This window comes from Dromaius novaehollandiae, chromosome 3 (genome assembly GCF_036370855.1).
Source record: "Dromaius novaehollandiae isolate bDroNov1 chromosome 3, bDroNov1.hap1, whole genome shotgun sequence".
Taxonomy (NCBI): domain Eukaryota; kingdom Metazoa; phylum Chordata; class Aves; order Casuariiformes; family Dromaiidae; genus Dromaius; species Dromaius novaehollandiae.
The window spans coordinates 5,359,175-5,376,620 of record NC_088100.1 but is presented as its reverse complement, the minus strand read 5'-3'; the positions used below and the strand labels follow the sequence as shown (position 1 = coordinate 5,376,620).

The following is a 17,446-nucleotide window of genomic DNA, read 5'->3' as shown; positions in this document are numbered from 1 at the left end:
GGCAAAGCTTTCTCAATGTGTAACGCTCTAACATAGGGACGGGACTTGTGTGTATTCTCGTTAGTTTCTTCTGTTTGATGACTTTTTGTGTCAGCCCCAGATATTGCAGCTGTGATCAGGAGGGGGATGGATAGATGGATGGATGGACGGACAAATAGATAGATAGATTTTTTATTTCAGTGCGTGAATTTCTTTCGCTTGACGGTGTTAAGGGCAGGCTGGGCTGTTTATGATTTTTTGAACAGACCTTTATGGCACCAGCCCAAGGTGGGAAAGGAGCTGTTGTTGCTGCGGTTGCAGCTCGCAGGCTGAGACGCTTCTGAAGGGCGAGAAGCGATGCAGGACAGCGTGCTTGGAAGACCCGCACCCGGGGTTTTAAATGACAAACCTCCAGTTTTTGGGTCTTCTTTTCACTTCTTCCTTTCAGATACGTCACGATGGATCAAACAGTTACCGCTTGATGCAGCTGGGATGCCTGGAGTCTGTGGCCAACTCGACCGTCGCCTATTCCTCCTCGTCTCCGCTCACTTACTCTACCACGGGCACCGAGTTCGCCTCCCCGTACTTCTCCACTAACCACCAGTACACCCCCCTGCACCACCAGTCCTTCCACTACGAGTTCCAGCACAGCCACCCGGCCGTCACCCCTGACGCCTACTCCCTCAACTCCCTGCACCACTCGCAGCAGTACTACCAGCAGATCCACCACGGGGAACCCACCGACTTCATCAACCTGCACAATGCGCGGGCGCTCAAGTCCTCCTGCCTGGACGAGCAGAGGAGGGAGCTGGGCTGCTTAGATGCTTACCGCCGCCACGACCTGTCCCTTATGAGCCATGGGTCCCAGTATGGGATGCATCCAGATCAAAGACTCCTGCCAGGACCAAGCCTCGGGCTTGCAGCCTCGGGAGCAGACGATTTGCAGGTAAATAGCGTGCGAGCTCCTTCCGAGGCACCTTCTTCTCCCCTCCCCCTGCCTTGCCCCCCTCCCCCCGCACCCTCCCCGTCCTCCTCCGCTCAGAATAGCTCTCGTGTAGCTCATACAAAGGAGGGAAGATTCACCCCAAATCCGGTCCAGAGCCCGTCCCCTTCAGGATAAGAATAATAAAAAATGTGGGGGAAAGAAAAAAAAAAAAAAAAAAAAAAGCAAGTAGCCTTTCTTGGCCAAACAAAAAAAAACCTCGCTCCTGACTTCACAGCGTGGCTTGTGTCTCTGTTTAGACGGAGACCATGGGATTCGTCGGGAGGTTTCGGGGTGTGTGTGCCTGCATTACCCTCATCACAGTCATTAGTAAGAGACAGAAACCAAACCACACCAAACGCACCTCCCTGCTTCTCTTAAACTTTTCCTTTCTTTCGGCGAGCGCATCCTCTTGAATAACTTGCAGCGACATAGCAGGCAAATGTGCTAAGGAAGGGGTGAAGTGGGAAAACAGAAAAAGACAGGGCAGGAGAAAAAAAAATCTGCTTTTCCACACACATAAAAAGGCAACCCCCCCGTTGGACTCTGAGGCGTGAAGTAGGGAAGAAATAAACGGGAGCAAACGTTCGTCAGAAATATTCAGTATGATAAAAATCCCTCGCAGTAGCAGATCTAGATACTAATAGGGAGAGATGCAAACAGATGAAGTTGATTTCTTCTATGTGCCTATCTCTATCCATTCATCTGTCCCCCCACCCAACGGGGATCTGGACCCGTCAAAAGCCTCTATTTAGTTGCATCCTAATCTGACTTCTGCCCGCTCGGAAATCCTTTCCCCATCAACTAAAAATTCGCCGCTGGTAAATTCAGCTGATGCTTTAAATGAAAATTGTTTTCAGAATTGAAAACAACGCCCTCCTGTAAATAGCGCTCGTTTCGGAGAGCTCTCCCAAATCAAACGCAAGCCTTCCTTCTTCGGAAAAACCGAAGGCTCCCAAATTTGGCCGTATTTACCGTATTTTCTTCCCCCCCCTAGTTTTGTTCCCATTCACACAAAGCCGGCTCTTTCCAAAGACATGTAGGAGTCAAAATCTCGCAAACCCCGAAGTTTGTAGAACTAAGAAAGCTTATTTTCTTCCTTTTAAAAAGGATACCCCAAACCCTCTATTTACATCGGAGAAAAAAATATTTTTTTTAAAGGAGGAAAAAAAACAACAACCCAACGAAAATGTTATCTTTCATGGCCGCGTGGAGGAAACGCTAACTATTTAAATCTGGCTTTCTCCATTAAAATTCACTATATAATTTTATCTTCTCTGGGCATTTTTGTTTACATTTTTCACATGGATCTCCTTATGTTACCCCCCTCAAAAAAAAAATCTGCCATTCACTTCTCAGCCCAACTAAAACCTATTTACTCCTTTTTATAACCACGTCTGCTGCTGATTTTTTTGTATCTGTACAAATTTTTTTTCTTTGGCAGGCACAAAGCCTTGTATTTTTCAAAAGAGGGGATTAGGAACGTTTGCAAGACAGCAGACAATGCCTAAGTCCCGGGCAAAAAAGCACCATAGTTTATCCAATTTTCGACTTAGTGCCATTCAACTGGTCATTTATGCAATGTCATCCGACCAAACAACATGTTTCCCTTTTTTTTTAAAAAAAAAAAAAAGTTGGTTAAGCTGCTAGAGGCACATTCTTATTTTATTTATTTAAAGATGAAAAAATAAACAGCTTTTCTTTCTAAAATATTCATCTTTCGATCACATTTTATTCAAAGATAAATATCCTCACTTTCCACTTACGTCTTTGTCCCTAACCATTTATTTATTTCCCTCCTTCCTCTTTTCCGAAAAGAAGAGGGAAATGTATTGAGATATCGAAAAGCCTGAGCGGTGAGAAGTTGAAAATATTAATATTTATCTTTATGATTTAGGTGATTCAGAACAAACTTGGACTGTTGTGAATATCACCTTGGGCTTAGTGGGAAGCGTTTTGGTGGCGAACAGAAATAGGACTGCACGCAAACACTTTTAAACAAAAATTGTGGTCTAACCAGTCTTCCCCCTTTCCCCTTAGTCTTTCTTTTTAAAACGTTCATCAGCATATGCCTCATTTCAAATGCAACAAATGTAAATATACTTTTCCCTGCACAGAATTTTAAGTGAATGTCCAATAGTTTAGAGGGCGGTTTAAGTCAGCCTAACAGATGCAAACAGTCTTGGAGCTGGAGTGGCATCTTTCAGTGCCCTAAAAAGATTTTCCATGGGCAACAAAGAAAACTGTCACACCTTTTCCCATCACCGCTTTAATTTATGCTCAGTCGCCAAGTTTTTTTCATATTGATTTCATAATCACTTTAAGGCAGAACACTTAAAATAAAAAAGAGCCTTGAAAAGGAAGGTCTTACAGGGCCAGCGCCAATATGGTGAAAGTGGGGGAGAGAGCCAGGACTGTAAAGGTTGTTTTGTAAAGTGGGGTTTTTATTATGCACCGACTCTCTCCGCATTTACTTAACTCTTCACGGGCTGTTGAGTAGGTTAACACCCTTAAAGGCCTCTTTCATGTCCAATACCTCGTTTGTTTGTAAAGGAAAATGCGTCTTTAACACATTTCCACCGGGCAAAGATTTAGGTTTGGTTTGTTGTGTTTTTTGTAACCCCCAACATAAGGAAAACCGAAAGAAAACCCAACCCTTTCAAGTCTTTTATGATTCCAATAAAAATATTTGTTAAGGAGGGCGAAGATCTCAAAATAATAAGAGTCATAACAGGAGAATAAAGAAACGAGCTCCCTTCGGATATACAGCAGAACCCGTAGGCTGGTTTTTGGAGGGTTCTTCGCGCCATACGCACATATATGTGCCTGTGTATGTGTGTATACGTGCGTGCATGCACAGAGATGCATATTCGCCCCCACCTATGGACAGACACACGCGCAGACAGACGCATATCTTTGTCCCCATTGTTACACTCCTTGACTTTGCACAGCCGGCAGAGCCCAACAGCTCCTCTTTGTGTACTTTGCGCACACTTTGGAAGTCGGTACATATGTGTCGCTAAACATAGATATTTATATGCGAACATATATAAATTCATGTATGTAAACATACAGATATAGTATATAAACCCGTGTATTTTTAAGTTTCTGCATGCAAAGGCACATATATTCATGCAATTGTAGAGCGCGTACATATCTGTAAGGGCCGAACACATTATTTTCTCAAGAATGCTTGTTTGTCTCTCTGTCCTGACATAGAACTGCCGATCTACCTCCTCCATCCAAGAGAAACTCGTATTTAAATAACAAAGAAAGTGACATTATGCTGCATTTCATGAGGTAGGGGCAGACTGCAGGATGGCCGTGTGTTTTCGAGTTGAATTCGATGAGAATAATTGTGTTTCTCCACCTTAGCTACTGTTCCTGAGAAGAGTCCTGTGATAAAACAAAAGCTGTGTGATCTGGCTGTGGGTTTCAGTTTCTGATTTTTTTCTTTCCTTTCTTTCCTTTTTTTTCCCTCCTTACTTAAGAGCTCAGTGGAGGCCCAGTGTGGACTTGTACTGAACGGTCAAGGAGGTGTGATAAGAAGAGGTAAGAGGTTGCAAATACTTGTGACTTTAATTTTTTAAACATAAAAAAACCCTCTATTTTTTTTCTCTCTCTTTCCGCCTGCAATTGTTCAGCGTAGTTAGGGTTTACTGCTGAAATACTGATAATTTGACGTTTGACAGAAGTATGTCCAAACTAGCTTAGAGCACGTCACATTTCACAGTCCATTTGCACTTTACAAGTGATCTGTTCCTCGGTAGCTCTCGGATAATCCCGCTGAATCCAGAGCTCTCTTGTCTCGTTTTATCATTCCCCGCTTAACCGAGTTGATAGTGAGTTTCAGGAACGTGCTCCCTGGCTCCGGGCTGTTAAATTGGCAGTTTGATCTCGTGTGGTGAAAGGAAAGAGCTTTTTTGGAAATGTGATTTCAATAACGCTACAGGTCAGTGTGGAACCTGCTTCTGACAGTGTAACTTTATTTGATACCAGCTATTAATGAAAATATCTAAAGTCGAAGTTAGAGGGAAGATTTGAACCCTTACTCGGTTCTTCCACATTTGGGGAATCTGGGTGTTCTGGGGGTGTGTTATTATCATTATTTACTGTGAAGAGAAACAGAAGTCTAAAGGCCTAATGTAGGAAAATAATCTAACAAGCTTAAAATCCAAACTTTCATTCACAGTATAAAAACGAATAATGCAATCGGAGAGAGGCTACTTGGGGGCTCAACTTCTTGGAATACACTTTTCTCGCTCAATTATTGTCTTTCCTTGTTCATTATTTCCACCTAGAAAGGCGGTATTTAGGAGAGATTTTAGGTGAGGTGATGCTATAGTGGCAGAAAGCTGATTTTAGCAGCCAGCCACCTACTTTATGCAGTGACAATCGCCTCAGAGTGAGAAGCAGATCTGGAAGGGAGTGGACAGCAGGCACACACGCGGTTATCCCCAGCCGATCGGTGCGGGGTGGGTCTCCACTCCCAGCGCCTCCTGCCCCTTTGGGAAGCGCTCCCTGAGAAACCGCAGCCGCGGCGGGGAAAGGAGGCGGGGGCGCAGGCAGGGCGGCTTTGTCCGGGCTTTCCGCGGGGCGGTGGCGGGAGCGGCGGGCCGGGGCCGAGCCGGGGCCGAGCCGGGGCCGGGGCCGGGGCCGGGGCCGGGGCCGAGCCGGGGCCGGGCGGGCGGCGCGGCGGCGCCGTGGTGCTGAAGGGACAGCTCCGCTGGCCGCGGCGGCCGGGCCGGGCACGGCGGGCCGGGCGGCAGGGCCGGGAGGGGTGCGAGCAAACCCCGGGTGCTGCCGGTGCGTGCGCCACTGCCCCTATCTTTCGGCTTTCCGCTGATATTCATTATCCCTAAGGCAGTGCTTTCGGTTTTGATCCGAGAGGTGACCTCCAGGAAGCGGAGGCTGTTAGCCGAAAGAGGGAGAGGGAAAGGCTGGACCCCCTTCAGATGGGTTCTGTGTCTGTAGTGCTTGACTGCGGTTCTCACATCCCAGCTGACGGGCGATTTAAACCTCAGCTCAGCTCAACTCCACTTTATTCAGCTCTCCAGCTCCTGCTGAGGAGATTCCAATTACCTGTGCAGAGGATTGTAGTCAAGTCTCTCTCTTTCTCTCTCTCTACCTCTTTTTAAAGCGATCAAATTATTCAAGGATTTAAAGATTGATAGTAAAGGAAATCCAGCATGAAAATTCAAGGTTTTTCTCTACCCTGATCTAAGTGCTGAACTACTACTGCACTGCTATCTATCTCTTGGCATATTCAGGGAAGATATCAAAGGCGAGAGTATAAGTTTCAAATGTATATTAAAAATACATAATAAATATTTTGTCCGACTTCAAAAAAAGCGATAGGTGTTAGCAGTAATCAAAACACCCTGCGCCTAAGCGCTATACGGTATCCCATATAAATAAATCAAACTTCTCCTCTAGTAATACATCAATAAGAATATATTAACTCGAGAGTGGCTTCCCTAATATTTTAAACATCTTGTGTCAGATTTTTTATTTTATTTTTGTCACTAATATATACATATATTTTTGAAAAGATTGCTTTTGAGTATTTTAGATGTGATAGCAGGAAGGAGAGGAAAAAGGAAGGAAGGAAGAGGAAAAGGAAGCAAGGAAGGAAGGAAGGAAGGGAGGAAGGAGAAAAGGAAGGAAGGCAAAAGAAAGAAGAAAGAAGAGAAGAAGAAGGCAAAGAAAGAAAAGAGAAATAGAAGTAGAAAGAAAGAAAGAAGGAGAAAGAAAAGGAAGAGAAAGAGTAAGAGAAAGAAAGAGTAAGATTAGGAATAAGAGTAAGAGTAAGAAAAAGAGAAAGAGAGAAAAAGGACAGAAAGAAAAAAGAGAGAGAAAGACAGAAAGACAGAAAGAAAGAAAAAAGAAAGAAAGAAAAAAACTTTCCCATGGGAAAACACTATTCTGTAGGCCTCTCCAAAAAGCAGTCTTTAGGAAGGGCCGTGGTTAGCAATCCTGGTATTAATACTGAGAGGGATGACAAACCTCACAAACACAGCTGTTCCCCGCTTCCATCTCTGGCTGCCATTACACATATCATCTGCCTTCGAGATTGTTTAGTGCAGTGATTTGGTGTTTGCTTTTAATGAGGCTCGGAAAGTAAAAGATTTTTGCAAGGCTTAGGTGCTGGCGAGCTAATTACTAGCTAGAGAAAATATTTGCCACTGATTCCAGGGCAGAGATCCCCATGCTATCACTTTCAGTTAATGGTGTGCAGGATTTAGCCCGGAGCTTCCCTGCTCTAACCATCAGAACCAATAATCTTTACTTTTCCTACTGCTCGTGTATCGATAGCTTCTCTAGCCTCAGGCAGTGGCTTTGATATGTTAATATTTCTGAGTACCAAATTCTGCAGAGATCATATTAATGTTGTACATACAGAGTGGAGCTTTGCCTTAAAGTTGAATATTCAGATCGCTCGTTTCAAAAGAAATCACTTGAAGAAATGAAGCTTCTATTTACAGGAGTCGTCTGTGTTTTTTAATCATTAAAAAAATCCCTCCCCTCTTATACATTCCCATTAATCGTCTCAGGCTTTTATTACATACCCACTCCCTTTTAATTCCTCTCTAGGTTGCCATTTTAAAAGCAGAAGAACCTGATTCCTGTTTGATTTCTCTCTCTCTTTCCCCCCCTTTTTTTCTTTTTCTTTCTTTTCTTTCTTGGTTTTTTTTTTTTTTTTGGTGGAGTCTTCTTTTTACAGTGCTCCCCTCCAAGCCCCCTTCCACACTCGTCTCTTCCCCATCCCTCACACACGAAATGTATGCAGTTTTGGTGTCCTCACCTCCATATATTTGGATTAAAAAGACAACACAGTGACATTTGGCCTGCATCGTTTTATGAAATCGAGATGGCAAACTCCAAAAAAAGCTCTTGTTTCGCTTTGTGATCATCCATCGTTCCTGCCCCAGGCTAATTTCAGAAGCTTAAATACTGCTATCGCCTCTGGGCCATGAAGAGAGAAGGGCCAACCTATCGGCAATAGCTCTTTTTCGATTGCCCTTGGCAACATAAAATACAAACTACTTTGAATCAAAACATTTTTGGGGAATTAATATGATCTGAACTCTGCACGTTTTAAGAGATCTTGAGTTTGTCAAATCGCTTAGAGGTGACTGACATCCGAATGCATTAGTGCCTAGCTAGAAGCATCCTCAGATCTTATTTGATTAAAAAAAAGAAAGAAAGAAAAAAAACGAAGAAGAAGAAAAAGGAAAGAATGGAAAAAAAAATCTTCTTCTTAAAAGCTCAAGCATCAGTCACCATAAAGTCTGCCAATAAAATCCGGGGAAAGACGCTCCCCTTTCTAGCGTCTGCCTTTTATGTACTGAGTCGTAGTAGCGCCTCTCATCTGAAAGGCACTCACGGAGCCTTGATCCTGTTCCCCAATCCCAAATTTTAATTTGAGGTCCTTAAACTGCCGCTTGATGACTCAGTCATTAAGGGCGAGCCTCTGGGCAAGGAGGCTGTAGGAGGCGAGTGAAGCCAGGAGAGATTTGGGCACAGACGACAAGGAGAAAATAGGGGCGCTACTACTTTTCCACTGCTTTACCCAGGCTTCTGGAGGTGGGAAAGATGCGGGGGATTACATGCCCCCTTGTGATCGCTTCCCCGCCCGGCTCCAGGGGAAGAGCCGGGGTCAGGCCGGCGGATCTCCCCGCCAGGAGCCCGCTTCGCGGCCGAGGCGGCCTCGGGGCAGGTCCGCTCCGGCCGCCTCCCCTTCGCTCTTCTCGCCCTTCCCTTTCCCCAGCTCTTCCGAGCCCCGCGAGAGCCTCGGGACTCCGGTAATAGCCTATCATTGTGTTCGGGTCCTAATGCACTGTCATTAGTACTGTTGTCTTTTTTTTCTTCCCCCTCCTCTTTTCTTTCCTCTTCCAAGGGCCAATTTAAATCGCATTAAAATCCTAAAGAGCTGGCTTAATTAATGGCTCTCGCGGCTCCAGCTGAGATAATCTCCCGCCGACTAAAGCCACCGCCTCCCCAACTCGGGCGGCGAGTTTCAGGTCTCCGGGAGTTTGGGGCTGGGGAAGAGCACGGAGGTGTCCGAGAAGCGGGGCTGCAGCGGGCTCTGCCAGGACATCGCCTGGTCGGGAAGGGAGCAGAGCTGGTTTCTTCCAAAACGGTCCTGGTGGGAGCGATACCTTTGGGAAAAGTTTAGGAAAGGGATGCGAGGATGTTTTTTTTGAGGCGATTGTGGCTTTTTTCTTTTCTTTCTCCCCCCTCCTGATCTGCGAGACCTTTTCTGGCTACACACGGAGGGTGATGGGAAGCCTTTGGGCAGGTATCCTGTCCGCTGCGGGGTCTGTGCTGCTCTCCTCTCCCTGGTGGGACGAAGGAGGTTGTGTTTTATACCTCTTTTTGTTCTATTCCGAGCTCGGGGCTTCCGTGGTCGGCACAGTCTCGGGTTTGTCCTACCTGAGCGGGGATTTCGGAGCCGCGCACGCACAGCGCAATGCCCCTCACCCCGCAAACCCAGGCTGGGCCCAGCTCCCCCCCCCCGCGCCGGCATCGCTCCCTTTGCCCCCGCACTCAGCGCAGCTCGTGGGACACCGTGGGCAGAGCCTCAACCCCTCACCCGCACTCACACACGGAGAGCAAAACTCGTGGCGAGCAGCGCGCACGCACAGCCGGAGGGGTCATTGGAAAGTGCGGGGAAGTTCTTGTGGCTTGTGCCTGTGACAGAGAAATGAGGCTTCTTCTCTTTCGGCTCTCTTTGGGGTTTGGGTCCCTGTCCTTCACCCTGAGAGCTGGGGAGGTGTGAGCTTCCGCAGCAGTGCAGTCACCCGTGCTGGTGGACCGCTGCTCCTGGGTGGCTGAGATTTAAGATCTTTTTGCTTATTGGTGCAGTCTTCAAAGTTGAGTTCCAGAAATGGATCCTCTTTATTTATATTATTGTCTTCCCACCATAGTTCCTTGCTTCTCCCAGGGTATATTTTGCATTGTCTAAACTTAAATTCTTAGTTCTCTTAAATGCTGTATGTGGTTAAGCGACTAGTCTTGAAAACTGCTGACCTCCTCATCATTCCCACTGAGTATTCATGCTTAGGTTATATAAGATGTTAAACCTGACTGAATAATCCACACTTATCTTCTAGTTTATATTTTAAAAAATATCCTATGCACACAGGCACTCCTGTGCTTCCTTAAGATGAATGTTGCGGTGAAGGACGTTTTCCCAGAATTGTTCATGGCCATGAAATGATCTGGTTTATGTGACTAGTTACATGATGCAAAGTTTTAACTCATAGGTGAAAACAAAAGGATAACTGAAAAAAAAAATTACCTACTCTATATTTTTCCTGACCGAAGTACGTAAGTTCCAGAATTTTGAATATTTAGTTCCAGAGATTAATTATTGGGTCATTTGAGGATAATTTGAAGATAATTTAAATGGCTTATAGACCTTTGGGAACTGAACATGAGATTAAATAAGACTAATAAACCATATACAGTTAACTGTTTGCCTAGATTTGCCATTTGTTAGAGAAAAAAGCTGAGGAGGAGCAGATTTTCAGAATGCCTTCATTTTGTAACATATTGTAACCTTGCCAGAATTTCAGAACAGAGCAGAAAATATAAGCTGTAGACTCCTACTAACAGCACCTGTAGATATAAATAATGGACTAATAAAAAGCAGAGCATGTTATTAATATTTTATATAAGATTAATCTCTAGGCACTCACACGTGCTTATACTTAATAATGTACACAAGCACACACATACATATATCCTGGAAAACAAAACAAATAGCACTTCCTCAGCATTGTCACCAATAAATTATGCTGTTTCCTTCCATAACAGCACTATATTTATGGGTGAATATTTTGGAGAAAGGGACTACCTCTTCTCGAACAAATATAATTTCCTATCATATTACAGCCATTACTATTAACACACAAGAAATGACCTTGGAGAGTGTGAGTATGTGTGTATCTGTACAGAATTATACACATACATTAAAAAAAAAAGTTTACATCTAACATGCTAAAAGATGATCCCATGATATTGACGGAAATTTCTCTCATTTTTAATAAAGCATTAGCATTACTTATTATGAAAAGCATAAAATGTGCTTTTACCTACTTTGAGGAAGAATAATGTGAGAATAGATAGGTATTTTGACAATACGAAGAAATACAAATATTTAATGCTGCGGGCATCAGGGGACTTATATTTCAGCAGATGTCCAAGTGCAAAACTTAATCAGAGAATAAATCATCTCTAGCCACCCTGTTGTCCTGCTCATCTACACAAAGGAAAGCCTACAATCAAAATAGACCAATCCTCTTTTGCATCACAAGTTATTGGGATTTTCAGTGTGTTGACAAGACTGGAATATGTTGCTGTTAGGTTAGAGTATGGCTCTGTTGTTCCCACTGCTGTCATCTACACAACTCATCATCAGGGTGTGCTGGCTTTTGCACTGACTTGCGTTACTTGATGGGCAGACAGGAACAAGGAAGGGGAAATACTCTCCTGACGTTTGCTGTGACTACCTTTTTCAGTATCGTGTAGCCTAACTTTTGTTTCTTCTGGGCTTAGGAAATGAAGCAATAGCGCGGTTTGCACAAAGGAGTACATAGTGCTCAAGGCTGAACCAGTCAGAAAGAGAGAAAAGGATCAGGCCCCAAAAGAGTGCCAGCAAAAATGAACATAGACTTTCCTTATTCCTCTCCCTCAGACCATTTGACAATAATCTCACCTCCCAGTTGAATTTATTGTAGCTGAAGTGATTCAGGATATAGCAGAATTGAGCCCAGAGTCTTCCACTCAGATGTGTTCTATTGTTTCTTCTCCACAAAGTGTGTCTCTTCTCCTCCTGTCCTCCTTCTTTCGAACAATTATATTTGTTGAAATCAACACGAAGAGACAGATCAGAGGGTAAATTCTGTCATGAAGAAAGAAGAAGTAATTGAATAGAGCTGGATAAAAGACAAGCCCTGAAGAAGGGTTTGTGTGCCTGAAAGCTTCTCTCATTTTTTTCTCCAAATCTATCAGCTGTAATATAAAAGATATTCCCTCTTCGTCTAAATCTTGTCTCGCTTGTGGCCTTAGACCTTTGCAACTGTAACTACACAACTACCACTAGTTATAGTCATATCTAACACAGCGTTTTATGACAACAGTCGATGTGGGACCAGACCATGTAATCGCTTCACTGCATGAATAATCAGCTGTCCTAAAAGGAGCCCCTTTAAAGTTCACAGGTCCATGTCAGGTGGTACCCAGCCCAGTAAATTGCTGAGGCAATCTGCTGGGCCATCGTACCAGTTATCTCAGCTCCCACCTGCTCCGATATTCTTTTTCCTAGCTTCAAAGTAGGACCAATTGCATGGGTTAGGGAGCAACAGGCTGCAGTCTCCCTTCTTTATGTACACTGGTGGGCACATTACGCGATCATGGCTATGTATGGGGCTCATCTCATGAGGTAACTACTTCTCATGTATCCTGACACCAGAATCTAGCCTGTAAATGTTTCTAAAGAAAATAAAAGCTGCAAAGAGGAATAGGGATCTCTGGGTTGAACTGCCAGACTTGTGAAAGGTATTATTTCCATTTTCTTTTTTACAGGCATATTCTTCTGCCTCTTTAACTGTTTTCTGTTAGTGTCCCACCTCTCAAAGACCCTGTTATCACAAGAGCAGCTCAGTGGTTGAACAGTGATTGACTTTTCTAACAGCAGCTACAGTGGCATTGGGTTGACAGGAAGGAAAAGCTGGTCGTTGCCACTGCTGCTTAATGCGATATAAAATACCTTGTCCTCTCCCTACTGAGCTGCACTTCTTCACATCATTTCTCCATTTTAATACACAACCAGAGTACACTAAAGAGTGCATGTTTGGCAGGAAACAGAACCCTTCATCCTCCAGTGTGGTTACACTTGTCCATTCCAGTTCTACCAGCCTTACCTTTATTTACTGCTATTCCTTTTTTTGTTTATCACTCGGTGTAAAGGCCAGAACGTCATCCCTCTCCTCTCCAAGGTGGTGTTTGGGGAAGGAAAGCCTTGCCTTGAAAGCTGCACACAGTTTGAGACAAGGACATAGCTTTGTCTGGAAAGCACCACACTGCTCTCTGTTGCTGTGTCAATGAATAATTAATATAGTGAAATAATTATATGCAACAGATTTCACCTTCTTGTAATTTGCAACTTGTTCTCCATGTTTCTGGAAAACAAATGACTTTGACTTGTTGTTTTATTTTACATTTAACCCATACCTAGCTTACTTGGAATTGCTTGTCAAGGTGTTTTTAAACATTTTAGGCTGTAATTAACCTTTTACTAAGTAGTAATGAGAAGTGTTCCAATAAATCTGGTAAGGGTAGGAGCAGCTGTAGGATAATGTATTTTTGGATTAAAGAACAATTATTTATCTGGTATAAATGGAGCACATACAGGCTTAACCTGGCAAGGAGAGAAACATTAATATTACACTGATTTCAGTGCAGTCTTACTGATTATAAAACTTACAGACTTATTGAGGTAAATAAATATGTACCCGTTGCTACTGTTTTCTTGACACATATATATGTACATGTGTGTATATATATTTGTGTATCAGTGTGGCAAGAGATGCCAAACAAACAAATCTACCCAGTGTTAACACTCTTCACAAATGCACCTTAGAGACCAGAAGTTTGCAAATGTTGATTGAAAATATTTATAGTTATCTGTGCAGTTTTGCCTCAAATATGAAAGAGGGTAAAAAAAAAAGCATGAAAGAAATTCAGGCATGTGGCACCAGATTTCTGCATTTGAGCATCTGAGCTCATATACTGTAACACAAAGCTGTGCAAAATGTGCATATGTGACCTTCCTGTGTATGCATTTTTTGATACATGATTTGTCTTTATATCCCATCAGAGAAGTGGACACTAACAACTCGTCTATACTGTATTTGGAAAAGTCCTAAAATATCCTGCTGTTCTGAGTCAGAATCTCACCCATCTGGGATTTATACCAAGAGATGTTCTTTTCTGACTTTGTTGTCAGTGCAGAAGTTTAAACATACCTTTGAGAGCTGAAATATTTGGAGAGAAATTCTGTTTGCCTTACACAAGCAAGCAATAGTGTGCTTGTAATGAAGTTTCATCCTTGAGTTATATCCCTCTACCTCTGATAAAGCTGGAACATATACAGTCACCTTGATTTTAAGAGGGATTACTTGTGGAAGGAGATAGAGTAAAAGTTTTAGGATCTGGCCTAAAGAGAGTGATTGTACTCTACTCTACTCTACTCTACTCTATTTCTAACAGTAATAAAACAAATATCTGCAGTGTAAAGGAAGCAGGACATTCATAGGAAATAAAGAAAAATATAATAGTAGCTTAAGAAATACAGAATATTTCCTTGAAACATGAACGATGTGCACAGAGTCATTCTGCTGTAAGAAGGTCTTTACATCATCAGTCTCACAGAAATCATCTGAATTCCTTCCAGTAGCTCTCTGAATGATGTGATATGTTATCTAATTGTTATATGCAGTGCATTCTTTTTCTCATCTTTCCCCCAGGGAAGAATTGTGCATACAGTGGTAAGATTTATTTTTTTCCACAGATTTTTTTTTTCTATTATTGTAGTCAGGTTGGAAAAGGCAGGTCAGGGAAAAGTGCTTTGCACTTAGTAATAAAATATGTGCTAGTCCTTATGACTTTTTTCTGAGCGTTTGTCCCATCCTCTTGGATCAGCTCCAGAGAAAGTTTTCTTTCTTGCTCTGGCACAGATTAGCTTTATGCATCTGGTTTAAAGCTCCATTTTGCTTGAGGAGTTATTGATCACAATCTTTGTTGAAAGATTTGGTGATCTTTCAGCAATTTTAGATCCAGGCCAGGTAATCGCCACTTTCAAGAAATAAATAGTGCCAGAACTAATCTGAGATAAACTGACGCAGCTCAATATAACTCAGCCATTAACATCGGCTGAAGAGCTGACCTAGCCCTAAGAGTATATGAGAGTTCAAAGGTGTGAAAAGCTGTTCTGGCTGCAAATCACTGCAAACCTATAGCACTCTTCCATCTTTACGATCCTAAACACTGTCATGAGAGATAAAATGAGCATTGTCATTGAATAGATGTCCTAAATTTTTCACCAACTGTATTTTTTAAATCATAAGTGATGCCTGAATCTGATTCAATTATGTGATATTACCATACTGGATACAAAAAACTTTTGGTGACATTATGCAATTTTTACTGAGTATGAGATCAAATGAGGTAGCCCTAATGATCTATTATGACTGTAAATTTTCTGATATCTAATATTTCATTTTTCTTGAACTGAAATTCCAATCCTTCCATCTTTCTCAAAAGCTGTGGTGCAACATTAAAAAGGAAAAAAAAAAACCCAAATATGCAACAGCATTGCTCTTCATGATTGAATTTGTCGAAGTATGGAGTACAAGAGTTCCTTCTCTCTAATGCTTCATTTGTTTTGTAGGTGGTACCTGCGTTGTTAACCCCACTGACCTGTTCTGCTCTGTACCTGGTCGCTTATCTCTACTCAGCTCCACTTCTAAATACAAAGTGACCATTGCAGAGGTGAAGAGGCGTCTTTCACCACCAGAATGCCTCAATGCTTCCCTCTTAGGAGGTATTTTGAGAAGGTGAGTTGAAGGCAAGAATAATAGCTCCAAGAATGTGCTGCCATTGCTGCAATTTAATTTTCCCCAAATATACTTTTTTCCCCTGACTTGGATAGACAATCACAGCTTGAGAAAGCAGAAGGATGTAGATTGGGAGTAAATACTGTTTCTAGGGACATTTTCAATTAGAAAGAACAAAATTAAAGTTTGTATTGCCATTTTCACATGAAGTTTATATTTTTTAGTGAACTGACTTTTTTTTTTAACTATATCAGCTGGTAAAAGGTGGACAAGTGTTGTTTTTCTTTGTTTTGAATAACAAAATCAAACCAAGCCAAACCAATCTCTGTGCATGGAAAATTTCACGAGACCTACAAACTTGACTTTTTGTTAAGAAACTATTTGAACGTAAACTGGTGTCGTCACAGTCCTCACCGAACCAACAAAAAGAACATGGAGGTGTGGGGCTGCCTCGCTCTTTTAGCCTTCCTTGAATGTGCTTTGAATACAGGAAGGACAGAGATAGCAGAAGACACTGGTTTAGTTCTTCCTGTTGTGAGACATTGGAGGAGAAGGAAGTATTTGGGTACTCCTGCAGAGTAGCCACAGAAAGGAGGAAAATGGCAGACTGCGTCACACTACAAGCGAAAAACAAGGAGGCAACTGTAATTCAGCCAGGCATATGTAAGTCACAATGTCCCTGAGGCATCAACTTAGATGGCACAAACTACTCGAATGCCCTTTGATCAAAAGTAGCCGGAAACTCACAGGCTGTTTCCCTGCTGTCACTGAAGGCCACATTGATCCTCATACTCATGCTGAAAGTCATTTTACAGAACCTGCAATATTCTAAGACATATAGTAGTCCAACAGCTGTATCAAGCCATCTTGCAGAGGACTAGATCCCCAGATTGTTTCAGGGCTGTAAGTCCCATTTAACTGCCTATATGGGCATCAAAATCCAAAACCCATATCCTAAAAAAAATTCACTCTGATGCTGCTTCACCCTGGGGATGCCTTCAGCGAGTAGTCACATAATATTCACTTTAAATGCTCATACCAAAGACCTCATCAATACCAGGGCAAGGCATTAAGAATGCAAGGCCATGAGACTGAACACTGGGACTCAGTTGTCTCTGCTCTAAATTGCTAGAGTAGTCTGCATAAGTTTTTGACCCAGGCCAAATATCACTCTTCTAAATCATTCCTGAGTGTGGGTCAGGAATTAGCACAAACCTTGGATTATTCCCAGCCAGCAGCTTGGATGCAGCCATTCTGTTTTGCAGGGGTGAGAGTGTAGATGTATAGAGTAGGGAGTTAAGGATGTGGCGCTGAAAGACTTTCCACTGATGTCATTCAAGCAGACATTCCCCCATACATTTGCCAGTAAGGTGTATATGATTTCTGGTGTGATACGAATGGGGGGAAAAAAAGGCAGAATAAAGATGAGTTTCCCTTTCCTACTCTTCTCTCATGACAGAGCAAAATCGAAGAATGGAGGACGCTGCTTGCGGGAAAAATTAGACAGACTGGGACTGAACTTGCCTGCAGGAAGACGAAAAGCAGCAAATGTCACACTACTGACTTCTTTGGTAGAAGGTATGGTTTCTAATACTGCAATATAATGTAAGCATAATTCAGTTGTTTCCCTGTATACAGCATTGTTAAATATCATGATCTGTATTTTGTTCAAAGAAGTGAATTGACTTGCCTAAAGCCACAGACAGAACCACTGGCAAAATGGAAGTTCACTCTGAGATGTCTTGACTCCCAGCAAGTGATATGGTCATGCAGTTTCCTCAGCATTAATCTGTGCTTTTTGTGCTGGGGTCTGACTTACAAATCAATGATCCAAGTGTTCTTGTGAGAGAGATGAATGTCT

General features: G+C 42.8%; 1 protein-coding gene across 1 annotated transcript in view; it reads left to right on the top strand.

The window, feature by feature from the left end:
• Positions 1-379: 379 nt before the first annotated feature.
• TFAP2D (transcription factor AP-2 delta) overlaps positions 380-17,446 on the top strand; it is a 47,561-nt gene continuing 30,494 nt past the window's right edge. The window contains exons 1-4 of the mRNA XM_026093835.2: positions 380-925; positions 4,453-4,513; positions 15,420-15,585; positions 17,045-17,163. Coding sequence (XP_025949620.1) covers positions 380-925; positions 4,453-4,513; positions 15,420-15,585; positions 17,045-17,163 — 892 coding nt within the window. The remainder of the gene's footprint in view (positions 926-4,452; positions 4,514-15,419; positions 15,586-17,044; positions 17,164-17,446) is intronic.